Genomic DNA, 16,803 nt, shown 5'->3' on the forward strand with positions numbered 1-16,803 from the left:
AAAAACATATTCTTTTTATGAAAAAGTACTTATTTTTATTACATTATAAATTCAATTTATAATTAATATTAATTAAAATATTTTTAATTTGACAGTACTCCAAAACAGTTTTTTTAATGTACTAGTAAACTTGAATGCACTCATTTGAATGTCGCGTCAAAAAATGCGGCTGACAGTATACGAGATTGCGTTCCGTTTTAACTCGTAACCAGTACAACTGGCTATAAAGGAACGGCTTCACAGTATACTGAATTGACATCACACTCTACAGTGGTCGCAGTGCATATCGGAACACACCCTGTAAGTGTCCGTCATAACATAACACTAATTGAATGTTTTATTTAAAAACGCTTGTTGATTCAGTAACTTTCTTGATACTAAAATCCAGGCGAAAAATTGAAAATTGTGTTTCAGTGATTTTTTTTTTTAGCTATATTTTTATATTTAAAAAAGCATAAATATAGCTTAGATTTAAGTAAAGAAAGATTGTGATTTCATTAAAAGGGACTATACATTGAGAAATAGTTATATAAAAACGCGCTGAAATGAAAACAATAATTGCGTACTTTGAAACGTGGTTGGGAATTTGACATTTCGCAATTGTTAAATAAAATGCAAACTAAACAAATGTCAGTTAAAGTATATTAAGTAAAAGTAAAAGCTTGAAAAACTCTGTAAATTACGATCAAAACGTTTAATTGAATTAAACAGCAATGAATTCTAATATAAATACAATGTATGGAAGTGCGATATGCAAAGCCTGTTTAAGTAAAGATAGAAAATTAACCGCAATAACAGATGCAGACAATTTGAAAATATATTGTAACCTCCTTGAAGAAGTGAGTGTTTTGTATATTATTATAAGTTAAATACAGTGATGAAATTATATAAATATAATAGATAAGTTGATTTGATAAACTCTTAACATTTGGATTATATCCGAGGAATACACTATCGTATTTTAATTGAAAGGAAAATGTTTTCCAACTTGTTGTTTTGAACAATTTGTTATTAAAAAATTGTCTTTCCTCTTTCATTCGTTTCTGCTTTAATCTTTATAGAGTTAGCACAATAAGTTTACATCTTAAACATAAATTAATTGACTATTGAAGTCTTCGAAGTAAGGTATCTTTAGAAACCTTATTTTCTTATAAGTTTTATTGAATAAACCTTGTTGATCTTATTGTTGAAAAAACCAGCTGTACACTGAACACACAGTTAACTGAACAATGCAATTGTTTAGTTAAAACAGAATGCATTTTAAGAGCATTTTTATTAAATAAGTTTGTCATCCTATTAATATTATAAATGCGAATGTTTAAATGGATGGATGGATGTTTGTTTGAAGATACTTTTGGAACGGATCCTTATGAAATTTGGCACATATGTAGAACATAGTCTGGAAGATCACATAGGCTATTTATTATGTTTTTTTTTGACTCTGCACGGATGGAGATTTATTGACTATGTTTGTTTCAGAAGCAAATAAGTGAGCCTCTGTTATTGTGTTGGGAATGTACAGCTAATGTACGTAGATTGGCAACATTTAGACGGCAAGTTAAAAAAGCAAATAATACCCTACTTGATCATTTGGTAAGTTATTGCTGGTTATTAAGTGTTTCTTTTACTCTATGTACATTCCAATATTCAACCTAATTCCATCCAGCTGTTCTGGATTTACATATTAACTGTAAAGGGTCCCAAACATTAACAGCCCGCAGACCGATATTAGGCTGTCAGTTAATTGCAATAGACCACACACTCACAGTTTTCTTATATGTCCTCAGTTCAAAACCTCATTGCGATTACGACAGACTAATATGCCTGCGGACTGTTAATGTGTGGGACCCTTTAGAGAGAAACATGCTGGTGTATCGGCGCAACACTAGACCTACAAATATATCAATGCTTATGTCTCATCACTACAGCTATCTGACACTTGGTTTTGGTAACTTTATTAATTTGGCTTCAAATTATTTTATACTAATAATGTCTAAAATAACATACATACATACTTCCAAACTTTCGTATTTTTAATATTCATAAGGTTAATAATAAAAAATATATTTTCACTTAGAAATAGTATGCTCTACTTGTATGTGTTCCCTTTATGAGATAAACTACAGCGCCCTCTTTCTTTACCATGCCTTTTGGGGTTTAACAGCGTAATGTAAGCTTATCTAGCGCACTAAGCAGTTGCCCAACCTAAATTGTTTAAAGTAAACAAAAATCTTTAAATTATATTAATTTACATTATTAACTAGCTGTCGCCCCCAACTCCGTCTATGGGGAATTAAAAAAAAATTAGTAGCCTTAAGTGCCAAAGTTCATCGAGATCCATGCTGTCATTTTGGAGATACCTTCAAACAAATATCCAACCATCTAAACATTCGCATTTATAATATTAGTAAGATAACTCCGAAAAGGTTATCAAATCATCTATATTTTTTTTTATTACCAAAATTATGCCACTTATCTTAGGTTTCTGAGACCTTAATCCCCGTTTAAACATTTTATTATCTCTATTTTGTCAAAAATAATGACAGATGATGTATACAGGGATTGTAGTCTAAGAAACCAACAGTTAATTATTAACAATAATATATTCTAGATGCATGAATCTATAAATTTGACACCGCTCACCAAACTATCAATATCACAACTAGATCCATTAAATGTTAACATAGAGAATCCATTAATGGATACCGAAGATATACAACCCATGACATTTGTTAAACTTGAAAGTCCAGAAAATGTTGAAGATTTTTTATTGAATGCAACACCGCTAGAGTCTGAAGACTGTGATTTGGATCTTAAGGTATGTTTCTATAGGACCCGTTAACCAGATGTAGGCAGAGATTATGGATTTCTATTTGGCTATTAAAAACTAGATTTTAAATGTAGGGGTTGACTCGTATTAAAAATTTCGTTTTATCGATGTTAATCTATCTATATATATAGTCAGAAAGTGGTGTTAGTTACACTATTTATAACTCAAGATAGGTCGAACTGATTTCGCTGAAAATTGATGGGGAGGTAGCTTAGAACTAATAGACGGACATAGGAACTTTTTTTTATCTTGTGTGCATTTTTTTTATTCCGCGCGGACGAAGTCGCGGGTAAAAGCTAGTAACCTAATAATTGTTTGATTTAATTTTTTAGACAGATACAACTGATTTATTTATAACAAAAGATAACTTTAATTCAACTGATGAAGAGCCGTTGCAAAAGGAAACAACACAGAGGAAAAAAGTTAGGAAGAATTCCAAAAAAACTAAATCTACTACAAAAAAGAAACACACTAAAGGTAACTAGTTTTATATCCAAACTTTACAGATAACGAACTCAAAACTATTTTTCAAAAAAAAAAATTTTTTTTTGAAATATGTTTTTCAAAACTCAGTTAAACTAAATCTTCCCTGGATAAGCGAGAGTCATTGTCTGGTATCAAAGTACGACCTTCATGAGCGAGAAATTCTGGTTAGAGAGAAACCTTTGTAAGCGAGAAAAATATCACGGTCTTTTCGTCTCTCGCTTATCCAGGTTCGACTGTAAAGTCATAATATAAGAAAACTTTTTAGTTCACTAAATTAATTCCATCATCAGTCTACCCTAAGTTAGAGATGACTATGTCATAGTCAACAACAGACAAGTGTAGTGACTTCACACATATCATTGAATTTCTTCTCAGATATGTGCAGCATCACAATGTTTTCCTTCACTATAAGAACATCAGATAAATTTACATATTTAAATCGAAAAACACATTACTACATAACGAGATTCGAACCCAAGACCTGCAGATTGCAAGTCAAGTGATTAACCCCTGAGTCACCGACGCTTTTTGTCGATTTACTCTACTTTAACTTTTTAACTATATTTCTTTAACTTTCAATTATGCTGTGAACAATAGTTAGACACGGAATGAATAACTTCATCTAATTATAACCGCCAATTTTAGACTTAAGTTGTAAGTTAATGAACAATATAATTGACGTGAGATATAAAAATCCACGTAAGACATCAAATTTTAAAACGTTTTTCTATACCGATGTAAATCAGAACGTCTCTGGTTCAACAGATAAAAAAAATATAGAAAAAAAAGAAATAACACAACGCGGTCAAGTGATGCGATACACGATGCATTCAGTTAACACACTGAAACGTTTAAATATGGCTGATAATGAATATATTCAGTTGGTCGTTTTAACTTGGGAAGAGGTTAGTATATGACCTCTAAAGATACATTGGACAGGTTGCTTGTTAATTACGTTTTTGTTCCGATTTAAAACGCAATTTGAAGATCCCTAGAATTCATTTTGACACTCTTAAAAAAACAGCCTTCTATCAAATATATCTATATATATAAAAGAAAGTTGTGTTAGTTACACCATTTATAACTCAAGAACGGCTGAATCGATTTGACTGAAAATTGGTGGGCAGGTAGCTTAGAACCAGGAATAGGACATAGGATAATTTTTACCCCGTTTTCTTTTCTTTTTTTTTATTCCGCGCGGACGGAGTCGCGGGTAAAAGCTAGTGTTATCTAATTTTCACACCTATTTTTTTTAATAATATAAGATGGCAAACTAACAAGCGGCCACATGAATTCATCGAAATGGCGAAGTGACCGCTGCCCATAGACATTCTCAATTGCAGATGCGTTGCCTATCTTCAATCAACGAAGGAGGAGACGCACAAAAAGAGAATATTTAACCTTCCTATGCATCTCCTCTTCCATCAAATCCACCTCCCCTTCCCACCCTTTTCTTATAAGGAAAAGATGACTAAAATTAGGCCTCTAAAAATTATCTTTTTGTGCGCGTCTCCTCCTTCGTCGATTGACGGTAGACAATGCATCTGTAATTGAGGATGTCAATGGGCAGCAGTGGCTTCGCCATTTCGGCGAATTAATGTGGCCGATTGCTCGTTTGCCATCTTGTAATGTAAAAAAAAGACCACCGAAACGCACACTCGTTATACGAAACGCGGAATCGCTTCCACTTCACGCCTTTCATTTAAGTTAAGTGACAGTTTTCAACTGGGATGCTGCAAATAAGATTGAAGTGCAATCTCCTTTAGGTACAAGAAGAGCGTAAGAAAGCGTTAGAAAGTGATTCCTTCAAGAAGATGCTGTATCGATGTTACGATTGTGTACTCGGCTTTAATCATAGGTTCAAATTGGACAATCATATGAAGAAACATCAACCAGTAAGTTAACAAGCTGACATTTTAACTGCATACTAGTGGTTTAACGCGTCTTCGTCTCCGCGGAAAAAATAATAGTCTTAAATTACTCCCAACATATATCAGTTATCTTCCAGTAAAACTCCATTAATAATCTATCCAACCGTTTAATACGAGTAGATTAACCGAAATAAATGCGGACTTACAGACAGACATTTTGAAAATTATTTTTTCATTATAAACAACGTAAATATTGAAAAAAAAATTCAATATTCGCGTACAGACACTTCCATAAGCGAGAGACATTGTTCGACCCTTTTAGACTACCTCCTTAAGCGAGAGACATTGTTCGACCCTTTTAGACTACCTCCTTAAGCGAGAGACATTGTTCGACCCCTCTAGACTACCTCCTTAAGCGAGAGACATTGTTCGACCCCTCTAGACTACCTCCTTAAGCGAGAGACATTGTTCGACCCCTCTAGACTACCTCCTTAAGCGAGAGACATTGTTCGACCCCTCTAGACTACCTCCTTAAGCGAGAGACATTGTTCGACCCCTCTAGACTACCTCCTTAAGCGAGAGACATTGTTCGACCCCTCTAGACTACCTCCTTAAGCGAGAGACATTGTTCGACCCCTCTAGACTACCTCCTTAAGCGAGAGACATTGTTCGACCCCTCTAGACTACCTCCTTAAGCGAGAGACATTGTTCGACCCCCCTAGACTACCTCCTTAAGCGAGAGACATTGTTCGACCCCTCTAGACTACCTCCTTAAGCGAGAGACATTGTTCGACCCCTCTAGACTACCTCCTTAAGCGAGAGACATTGTTCGACCCCTCTAGACTACCTCCTTAAGCGAGAAACACGAATTATAATAATAATAAGAATAATAATAACTGCTTTATTGTAACATTCATATACACAATTATGTGGAAGCCTTGGTTCCTGAACTAGGGCAAAGCCCTGTGTTTCAGGAGCCAATCCCTTCCCCCATTATCATCATCATTAAATTAATTTTACATTTAGTGATAAAAGAAAAGAAACAATCATTTATGATTTTCAAAACAAAACAAAAATTAAAAAAATTAACAAAATTAAGAATTACAGAAAAACCTTTATAAGCCAGAGTTATACAGTCAATGAGCGAGAAACTCGGGTTAGAATTTTAAACTTCTATAAGCGAGAAATAATATCGCGGTCCCTCGGACTCTCGCATATCCAGGTCCCAATTTGTATAGATATTACTATCTCTGTTTTTGTCAAATATATAGTCGAAGATAGTCATTTATTGCAGGATATAGTGGTTCTAACAATATTAGTTTACTAGTCATACGCAACTCTGTCTGCGCGGAATAAAAAAATAGTTTATGTGTTCCTCCAGACAATGTTCAATTGTTGTTACCTTCAAACAAATAACATCCATCCATCCATTATTAGTAATAAAGATAATTTCGTAGGAATACGGTCCTGAAGTTTGCGACATTTGTAAGATCAGATGTAAGCAAGCTTCCGCATTGTCTGCTCATAAGAAGAGACATCAAGTCAAGTAAGTTTTATATCCCTACTTATTTTGGTAGATTTTTTATGGTTTTTTTTGTGTTTGTACATGTTTTTTATCCGACTGACAAAGTAATATTGTCTACAGGTTAAATGATTGAACTAAATTTAATGTGAGATGTGTCATTACATTTGTCTTCTTCCTCAGAGTGACATATGACATCAATATAACACACATTCAGTGGATGTAAGAGATTAAATTATAAAAAAATAGTAAAAAAACCAATTCAAATCTTACTGGACACAATTTTTTTCTAGATTTTTTTTATATTAAAAGGTGACAAACGAGCAAACGGTCACTTGAATTCGCCGAAATAGCGAGGCGACTGTTGCCCATAAACCTACGCAAATGCAGATGCATTGACTACCTTTAATTAACGGGGGAAGAGACGCACAGAAAGAGGACATTTCCCCTTCCTACGCGTCCCCTCTTCCTTCAAATTCACTTCCCCTTCACTTCCTTTCCTAATAAGAAAAGATTGTAAAGGGGAAGAGGACTAAAATTACATAAAACATTACAGTTTATTTAGTTTAAATTAAAAAAAAGTTTATTTTAATACGTAGACAATATATGGCGTTTTTTTTACAAGTATCAGTGGAAATCTACAGTAATATTGACAAGGGTGAAGTACAGTGAGAGTGTTTGTAGGTGTGCGTGTTTGTATGTATGTATGTAGATGGCGATGTAGCGCGTGCGGCGGCGCGTGGTCGCGGGCGAGTGTGGCCGCAGACCACGTGTCTCGCGCACATCACGCCGCCAATCCCACACACCAATGTTCCCTCTGCACACAACACTTCCCGTGAGTACACACAACTGAACATTCATCATTTTCTCTCTTTAAGTGTACGTTTATTTAGGAAAATCTATAAAAAGGTTCTTATTTACTCTGAATATGGAAGTTAAGGGTTTAATTTTTTACAGTAGAAGGTTGTATAATGAAATTACCACTGCCCATAAACATCTGCAGCATGTAAAATATGAGGCACAGAAAAAAGATATTTTCCATTTATATTCATATTCGTCAAATCCACTTCCACTTCCCATCATTTCTTTATAAAAAACGAATGGGAAGGGAAAGAGGACTAGAATAAGGTCTCCAGCACGCATACTCATAAGACTGTACGCGGGAATTACTTCCATTTGATAACTGTCAGATCAGTAAGACCTGTTGCACGTCTACCACTGTTGAAAATGTGTGAAATTATAACATACTAGCTGTCGCCTGCAACACCGTCCGCGTCTAAAAAAACCTTAATTAGTAGCTTATGTGATCTTTCAGGCTAAGTTCTACATCTATGCCAAATTTCATCAAGATCCGTTGAGTAATTCTGGAGATACCTTCAGATAAACATCCATCTAAACATTTGCATTTATAATTAGTGTAATTGTAACATTTTCTATTCGATGTAGGACATTAAACAAACTTCGTCTACATATGAAACAGCATTCGGAACGTGTGAAATGCGACCAGTGCGACAAAACCTTTGTGGATCGTAGCGCAATGAGGAACCATCTCTTGTGAGTACAGATCTACTTACAGTGGTCGCCTGAAGTATAGTCATACAAATTTATCTGACCCGGTGATAATCGTTGTTGTATAAACTCTATTTGTATATAGGAATCCATACATACGACAAGGATCTTTGACATTAATAGGACTTATATCCATCGAGTCAAAGAAATTATATTGAGATGTCTCACACTTTGAAAGAACAGAACTATATTTGTCGAAAGTATCACCACAGTATATATTTCTCTATAGGTACATTTGGTTGTTATTTTTTATTTTGATTGGTTCAATTAGATATTCTTGGTATTGTAGTATCCATATAGGTGACAAGGAATTCTCGTGTCCGCATTGTGACAAGAAGTTCCTGTTCAAGCGAGCTATGGAGGTGCACCGCGCTACTCATGACCCTGATGCTAGGATATACTGTCATAGTGTACGTATACATGAAGTATTTCTGGTGAAATACTTTTAGCTTTTAGATAGCTATCATCATCATCATCAGCTCATTGTACGTCCTCACTGAGGGTCTCAGAGTCTACCCTAAGTTAGAGATGATTATGTCATAGTCAACCTCAGTCAAGTGTAGTGACTTCACACATATCATTGAATTTCTTCTCAGATATGTGCAGCATCACAATGTTTTCCTTCACAGTAAGAACATCAGATAAATGTACATATGTAAATAGAAAAACACATTGATACATGACGGGATTCGAACCCAGGAGCTGCAGATTGCAAGTCAAGTGCTTAACCTCTGAGCCACCGACGCTCTTACCGACACGATATCACATCATTTTTATCTCAGAATTTTCACAGAATAACTAAATTGTGATGTTTACTTTTTTGCATCTAAATTTGAATTTATTTATGGTTTTAAAACTGATGTTAGATTAATTTTGTCTATTGTGGTGTCAATCTTTTCCTGAGTGTCATTTGTACAGTCAAGACAAAATAATGTTTTTTTTATGGTCGTTGATGTAATTTTTCAGTGTGATTTAAGCTTCAAGAATGAGATGTCATATAAACAGCATATGCTGTACAGTCTCAAACATGTCGATCCTGCTAGACTTAAGTGAGTATCTACTTCTTTTTAATTCTTTTACAGAACAATACAGAAGATCATTAACTTTTAAATACAGACTGTAATCTTACTCTGTGCCAAATATCATCGAGAGCCGTTCTGCTGTTGTCTATAATTGTAATACTAGCTGTCACACGCGACTATCTCCGCGTGGAATTAAAAAAAGACCTCAATAAGTATCCTATGTGTTCTTCCAGACTATGTTCTACATCTGTAACAAATTTCATCAAGATCTGGTAAGACGTGCCGGAGATATCTTCAAAAAAACATACATCTAAACATTCGCATCTATCTATATATATAAAAGAAAGTCGTGTTAGTTACACTATTTATAACTCAAGATCGGTCGAACTGATTAAGCTGAAAATTGATGGGGAGGTAGCTTAGAACTAGGAGACGGACATAGGAACTTTTTTATCTTGTGTGCATTTTTTTATTCCGCGCGGACGGAGTCGCGGGTAAAAGCTAGTTTATAATATTAGTAAGATTAAGTTTGTGCCATAGGATAGGTTTCCAAGATGTCATCTATGTGTGTAGGTATGCGTGCGAGTTGTGTGACAAGAGGTTCGTGAAAGCAAAGAGACTGGAGGAGCATCACATTGCTGTGCATCTCAAAGCAACGCCAGTCAAATGTACCGCGCCTGGGTGTAACTTTGTCAGTATATAAAAAATAATATATATATATGTATATACCTCAGTATAGCGTGGCGACCCGTCGCCACGGCAAGCGTCGCCACGCCAACGATTCGGTTTACAAGTGATCCTATAGATGTTTCACATCAAAAGATTTTTTATTTGATAGAAAAATGCCAATTTAGAAAGCCACCTGAATTTGAAGGTTAAAGTTGTATGGCTTTTGTATGGACAGAGGAGGAGATTTACATCTGTATCCCAGAAGGATAAACTGATTTTAGAGAATTCCTTTAGCTCTTAACACACTTTTCTCTTCCCGAGCATTATCATATTTGAGTAGTCAAACTTCTAACTCTCATATCGAATATGCAATGAAAACAGTTACATCTCTTAAAAGAACTCAATATATGTAACAGTTTACGTCATATAGATCTATATATATATATATATATATATATATATATATAATTGTTTGTATGTTTCTGTATGTCAGGCGTGCTCGTCTCGTCCCGTACTGCGCACACACACGCGCATGTTGCACCGCAATGTGCGCGCGCGCCGCGACCATGTCTGCCATCTCTGCGGCAAGACTTACACGGTCAGACATACACACACACATCACACTATCATTTAGAATATATATTACCAGTGGTCAGTAATTGTTGCATTCACCCTAATCTCTTTGACTAGATGACTTTGGCTATATTTTAAAATATTAAACTTGTTTCCCACTTACTTCTTAAATACATCAAACTGTCATTTTTTATCTGTTTTGGAATTCATTTGTTAGTGACAGATAATATTTCAAATATTCAATTTGTTTATTTAATAAGATGCGTAATTTCAGTCATTGCAAATAAAAAAGTAATTTTTCTGTAATTGGACCACCGCGAACGAACGCGACTGTACTTAGTCCACTAGCGCCGCCCTTGTCACTTAGTGAAGAAGAGTGATTTAGTTAATTACATTTATTAAGTACTGGTGGTCGCCGAGACTTTGTCAAGCAATTAAAATTTAAGTATAGTCTAACAAAGAATATAAAAATCCTAACATGGGGGCGTTTCAGTCGGCGTTAACGTTTGTTGCATATTTTTTCGAAATATGGTGAGGAATTTCATATTTCTGGTCAAACTATAGCCTATTCAAGTGATACACCAGACAGTCAGCTACACAAATCATACTCCAATTTTATTATTATGTATATATATATGTAATAATTTGTTTGTATGTATGTCAGAGTAAGGCAGCGCTACAAGGTCACTTACGCGCTCACAGCGGGGAGCGGCCGCTGCGCTGTGCGCGCTGTCCCGCCGCATTCGGCTACCCCGCCGCATTGTACAACCACACACGCCTCGTACACCTCGGACATGCGGTCAGTCATACATACACATACATACATACACATCTCAACAACAAAACTATAAGACGAATTGAACCTCAAATAGCTTATGTCTTATTCAAGGGATGTTAAGCTCTGGGGGGCCGAAACTGTTCTTGGTACCCGAGTATCTAATATGACTAAGACGGAATTAGAATAGATCGCAAAATAAATAGATTTTATCTGACTTTTAAAGTACCAAAGTACTTTTTAAAATAATATTCCAGTTAAGTTCTTATTACAGAGTGGAAAAAGTAAGACAAATGAGGTGTCACAAACGGTAACAACAGCTACAGATGCGACACTAGCGCCACTCACCGCGGAACCTCCTGACTCGAAGTCGATGTGGCATTCTCTCACACCAACTGTTGAAATACTCCAACAACCAATTGAAACGTTACCGAGTTAATTTGTAATATTTGTTTATAATTTAAATTATAATAAAGTTTGAAGACTGCAACGTTATTTTATTTTTTCGTACTCAGAGGCAGCAACTTTACTAAAGTCGCTCATATCTAAAGCACAATCATTTCAATGGCGAGTTCCATTATCCCATAATTTAGCGATAATTTATTGAAAAACAATAATTTTTTTATTGTTTATAAATAGTTCCTAGATTTTTCCACAATAAAAAATTCTGAAATAAGCTTCAGAATATTTCTATACTTTTTACTAATTTTTTTAAATAAAAAAAAAACAAAAGTATAATTGTCAACAAATGACATTGACATTTCACAAAAATAGTAAACAATGAAAATATAACCTCATCGTAACAACAAAATGAGACTTATTAATTTATTGAAAACTTTAAGAATAAGTTATACACAAACAATACGAACTTATTCGGACTACACTCCAAAACCGTTACGTAGCTTGAAGCCAAAGTCTAATCGACAATACGTGCAATATTACGTGGATTCCTGCAGAGTGCGGGCTGTCGGAGGGAATGGAGGCGATGGTTGTATTTCTTTTCTAAGCGCTTGGTGTAAAGATCACGCGGGACCTGACGGCGGGGACGGCGGTCATGGCGGACATGTTATATTTCAGGTAAAAGAGAAACTAAACTAACTTTTTAAATTTATAGTTTACCATTTAAGTCAATAGTTATTAAATGGATACTAATAGAGTGCATATTTGCAGGCATCTCACACTGTAAAGAGCTTAAACCACTGCAGGTCTGTGATCCAGGCTAAACATGGTGGGCGCGGAGACAATAAGGATTGCACTGGGAAGAATGCACAACATGTTGTCATACCAGTGCCCTTGGGTGAGTCTTGTAGCTCTAAACTTACCTCTAGAGAGACTGGTACAATCAATAACATTTTTGATGTGTAACATCTATAGGATCACTTGTAAACCGAATCGTTGCCGTGGCGACGGGTCGCCAAGCTATACTAATCTATACATATATATATTTTATGTGTAGTAGAGTGTACGGTGTGGCGACGGGTCGCCACGCTATACTGAGGTATACATTATTATTATTATTATTATCATTATTTTATCATTGTCATTTATTTAATTATAATATTTAATATTTTATGCATATTACTTGACACACACGATGTTTCACATCTACCAGGCGTCCCATGACGGCTCACAAGTTTTTTGTTATGTACAAGATCAAACCTAGCCATGTGTAAATCAGCTCTGAACCGGTTCATAAGTTTAGCTCACATAAATTTGAACCGTTGAGGTGTGATTCAACTACTAAACTAGCAGCTCACAGCTCATTGTGACTACAACTATGTAAGTCAATGAGACATGAGCTGCCTGGTGTCTCACAATTCACAGCTTTAACACTTTCGGTGCCAGAAACTTCTTGACGCAAGTTCTCATTCATACAAGAAAATTGTAGTGGCATGGAATGTGTTAAATCCAAATCCTAGCTCTATGTAGGTACAAATTGAGCTAAACTGCGAGCCGGTTTGTTTACTGATCTGCTTCACACATGTGAGCCATGAACTGTACAGCTTGGTCACAAATTTCATAAAATCTTTCAATTCATATTTCTTTTTCTAAAATAAATGTAAGGAGGATAATATTTTTCTTGCATAGACAGTACCGTCAATTCTAGATAACTGAGAGTCCAAGGGACACAGATACTTCTCTCGCATATGGAGGTTGTCTGACCAACACTGACAGTCCTTTATACAGAGCATGCATGGAGGAAGAAGAAACGGCATTGCACATTATACAACACTGCCCGGCAGTGTCCGACTACAGGGACAGATACCTCGGTCCGCCGAGGTCGCCGCCAGAGATCACCAGCAACATAAGGGACTGCTGGGTTTCTTTGGCGAGCTGGACTGGCTGGAGTAACCTACAGCCTGCCTTCACGCAAAATACGCGCTTGTCGTGGAGTTGCGGATAACTAAGCCCCTACTACTACTACTACTACTATGGAGGTTGTCCATCTGAACCAAACAATGACTCTCACATATAGAGGTTTCTTACTTATCCAGGTTTGACTGTATGACAGTTATGTCAAGTGAGATGTCATACAATTTGTATTCTTACAGTATGGTTAAGAAATAGTGTTCAATTTGTTCTATTTTAGTATCAGCGTTCTCTTTCCAGGTACAATAGTGAAGGATCCTCAGGGGCGTGTGTTAGGTGACCTGGATGTGGAGGGCACCATGTTTGTAGCAGCTCGTGGAGGCGCCGGAGGCAGAGGGAACAAGTTCTTTCTTACCTCTACACAACAGGTACAATTTAATCATTTTTTTTTGTCTGTCCAGATTTGTTCTGGGTAATCTCCGGAACGGCTGGACTTATTTTGAAGATACTTTGACTGTAAGGTAGCTGATGCACATGAGAATGTTATAAGCTCGTTAATTTTTAAATCTACACTGCCAAAGTTATGGATAAAAGCTCTTAATAAAAAAAAAACTGATCTATTTTAAATTTATACGTAGGCGCCGGATATAGCGGAGCTAGGCGCTATAGGCGAGACTTGTGTGTACACGTTGGAAGTGCGTTCGATGGCGCATGTTGGCCTCGTGGGCTTCCCCAACGCTGGCAAGAGCACTTTACTGCGAGCTGTGACCAGAGCTCGGCCCACTGTAGCATCTTACCCTTTTACAACTAAACAACCGCATATTGGTGAGGTTTATTATTTTTTTCTTCCTTAACAAGATTCAGGTCTTCAATGGAAAGTCAAGTAGTCATCTTTAATTATTGGAACGAAGTTCCTTATCGCGCGTTGTGAAAGGGGGCTAGACGGAAAAAATTCTTACGAAAAGTTGTCACGACACATTTAACGTCTACTTCACCATGGCAACGACGTGACAATATATAACAAAAATTCATAGAAATAAAATGTACTTCTTGTGAAGACTTAAGTTTTTTATTCATAGAATAAACATTGGTTCCTTCACTAATTAATTGAAAGGAACTTCGTTCCATCCGGGTGTCCCTTGACACCTCACAAGTTTTTTTTTTATAATATTGGAAATAAGCAAGCGGCCACCAAATAAAATGATTGTTGATGCTTAAATTACTTTTAAATGACAGAATACTGGATGGATAAATGTATTAACTGCTCCGTTCCCGTCATTTCATTTAAAAAAAACGATAGGAGTAAAATTTGCCTAATTCTAACATATTCAGGGTTATATTTCTGATTTTTATTCTACAAGAGTGAAACTTCATTTCTTTTAAGGAAAGGATGGGAATGGCAAGTGAATTTGACAGAGGAAGGATATATAGAAAGGGAAATAATCTCTTCCTATGCATCCTCCATCCATTCCGGCGGTTTGATTATTTTCACCTTATTTTTTTTAATTAAAAGGTGGCAAAGGAGCAAGCGGCCACATGAATTCGCCGAATTGGCGAAGTGACCGTTACCCATAGACATTAATAATTACAGATGCATTGCCTACACTCAATCAACGAAGGAGGAGACGCACATAAAAAGAATATTTAACCTTCCTATGCATCTCCTCCATCAAAAAAAAAAACCTTAGTTGTCTTATAATAGAATCTATGTTTAAACAGTTGTATTTCTCCATACATAATTGTGTATGATTGTATGTATTCAGGTATGGTTTTATATGATGACTATGAGCAGATAGCTATAGCAGACCTGCCCGGTCTCATTCCCGGCTCACACAAAAATTATGGATTAGGTAAGTTGATTTGTTTTGAAGACTTGTTATTTTCTTTCGTTTTGCAAAATTTTATAACAATCTTACTTCTTATTATTATAAACTAGCTTTTACCCGCGACTCCGTCCGCACGGAATAAAAAAAATGCACACAATATAAAAAAGTTCCTATGTCCATCTCCTAGTTCTAAGCTACCTCACCATCAATTTTCAGTCAAATCGATTCAGCCGTTCTTGAGTTATAAATAGTGTAACTAACACGACTTTCTTTTATACATATAGATGAGAATGTTTAGATGTATGTTTGTTTGAAGTTATCTCCGGAACAACTTAACAGATCTTGATGAAATTAGACACAGTTGTAGTACATTGTCTGGAAGAACACTTAGGCTATTTATTACGTTTTGATATAATCCTGCGCGTACGGAATTGCGGGCGACAGCTAGTAATACTTAATTCGTTCTGTATAGCGTTTTTACCTGTTGAGAGAAAGTTTGTTATTATGTATGTGGGTTTGTATGTATGTACATTTCTTTGTTTTCTTCCCCTTAATGTCATACCAGTTGAGATTTTTTTTTTTGGGTTTTTAATTAATTTTTCAATTTTTTTTAAATTTATACTTAGGTATCCAGTTCCTCCAACACTTGGAGAGATGTCGCGGCCTTATTTACTTATTAGATGGAGCATCGGATGCTCTTCAGCAACTCTTGACCTTGCAGCATGAGGTCCAACAGTACAGCGCCGAGCTGGCCACCAGACCGAGTCTTCTGGTCCTCAACAAGACAGACTTGGAGATCGGGCAGAGAGCATACGAAGACTTGAAGAACAATAGACCGGAGACAGTTTTGGGTATTTCAGCGAAGACCGGTCATAATGTTAGTGAATTATTGAAAGCAATCCGACATTTGTATGATAATAATTTGTAGGTTATGTTTAAATTATTAAATATTTCAAATATATTTGTGTTTTATTGAATTCGATTATAAAAGAAAATAATGATTTACGTTTAAATTAGATAAACAATTATTCGTAATAACCAACAATATATAGAACCGAAGTCGCATTTAGGTTTTATTATAAAGTACTTAACTCGCTTCAAGAATGTTTTGTCCTTTCGCTATTACAAGGTCATTGTTGTGCCTCCGATATTTTTACAAGAGATCGTACATTAAATATGTCAGGTTTGAATTGATGGGAATCTGAAATAAAAATCACAAAACATCACGAGTAGAGGCTATAATATATTACGACTATAATTCCAGAATCAATAGACGATTTCTTTTTTTTTTCGTTCTAAAATATTTGTGTTAAATGTTTCTGTTTGTGAGTAACCATTATTGGCTATGTT

At 35.7% G+C, this 16,803-nt stretch overlaps 2 protein-coding genes across 2 annotated transcripts; both read left to right on the forward strand.

Moving 5' to 3' along the window:
- The first annotated feature begins 671 nt into the window (after nucleotides 1-671).
- On the forward strand, nucleotides 672-11,793 carry LOC106710859 (zinc finger protein 879). Its single transcript, XM_045685238.1, has 15 exons — nucleotides 672-839; nucleotides 1,480-1,593; nucleotides 2,612-2,818; nucleotides 3,163-3,307; nucleotides 4,082-4,221; nucleotides 5,083-5,211; nucleotides 6,645-6,733; nucleotides 7,422-7,544; nucleotides 8,156-8,263; nucleotides 8,568-8,688; nucleotides 9,245-9,327; nucleotides 9,874-9,991; nucleotides 10,463-10,567; nucleotides 11,207-11,341; nucleotides 11,592-11,793. The coding sequence occupies exons 1-15, from the start codon at nucleotides 714-716 to the stop codon at nucleotides 11,754-11,756; spliced, it is 1,908 nt and encodes a 635-aa protein (XP_045541194.1). The 5' UTR covers nucleotides 672-713; the 3' UTR covers nucleotides 11,757-11,793.
- Nucleotides 11,794-12,092: 299 nt separating this feature from the next.
- Nucleotides 12,093-16,381, forward strand: LOC106710860 (mitochondrial ribosome-associated GTPase 2). The gene is made up of 6 exons (XM_045685239.1): nucleotides 12,093-12,394; nucleotides 12,488-12,614; nucleotides 13,928-14,055; nucleotides 14,266-14,452; nucleotides 15,391-15,477; nucleotides 16,080-16,381. Exons 1-6 carry the CDS (start codon nucleotides 12,128-12,130, stop codon nucleotides 16,379-16,381), a joined length of 1,098 nt encoding a protein of 365 aa, XP_045541195.1. The 5' UTR covers nucleotides 12,093-12,127.
- Nucleotides 16,382-16,803: the final 422 nt, after the last annotated feature.

This window comes from Papilio machaon, chromosome 29, assembly GCF_912999745.1.
Source record: "Papilio machaon chromosome 29, ilPapMach1.1, whole genome shotgun sequence".
NCBI lineage: Eukaryota > Metazoa > Arthropoda > Insecta > Lepidoptera > Papilionidae > Papilio > Papilio machaon.

Coding starts and splice junctions, on each gene's coding strand:
- LOC106710859 (XM_045685238.1), top strand. CDS start 714: ATGAATTCTAATATAAATACAATGTATGGAAGTGCGATATGCAAAGCC. Junction 9,328..9,873: donor GTCGATCCTGCTAGACTTAA/GTGAGTATCTAC, acceptor CTATGTGTGTAG/GTATGCGTGCGAGTTGTGTG. Junction 11,342..11,591: donor TCGTACACCTCGGACATGCG/GTCAGTCATACA, acceptor TTCTTATTACAG/AGTGGAAAAAGTAAGACAAA.
- LOC106710860 (XM_045685239.1), top strand. CDS start 12,128: ATGAGACTTATTAATTTATTGAAAACTTTAAGAATAAGTTATACACAA. Junction 12,395..12,487: donor GCGGACATGTTATATTTCAG/GTAAAAGAGAAA, acceptor GCATATTTGCAG/GCATCTCACACTGTAAAGAG. Junction 14,056..14,265: donor TTCTTACCTCTACACAACAG/GTACAATTTAAT, acceptor ATTTATACGTAG/GCGCCGGATATAGCGGAGCT.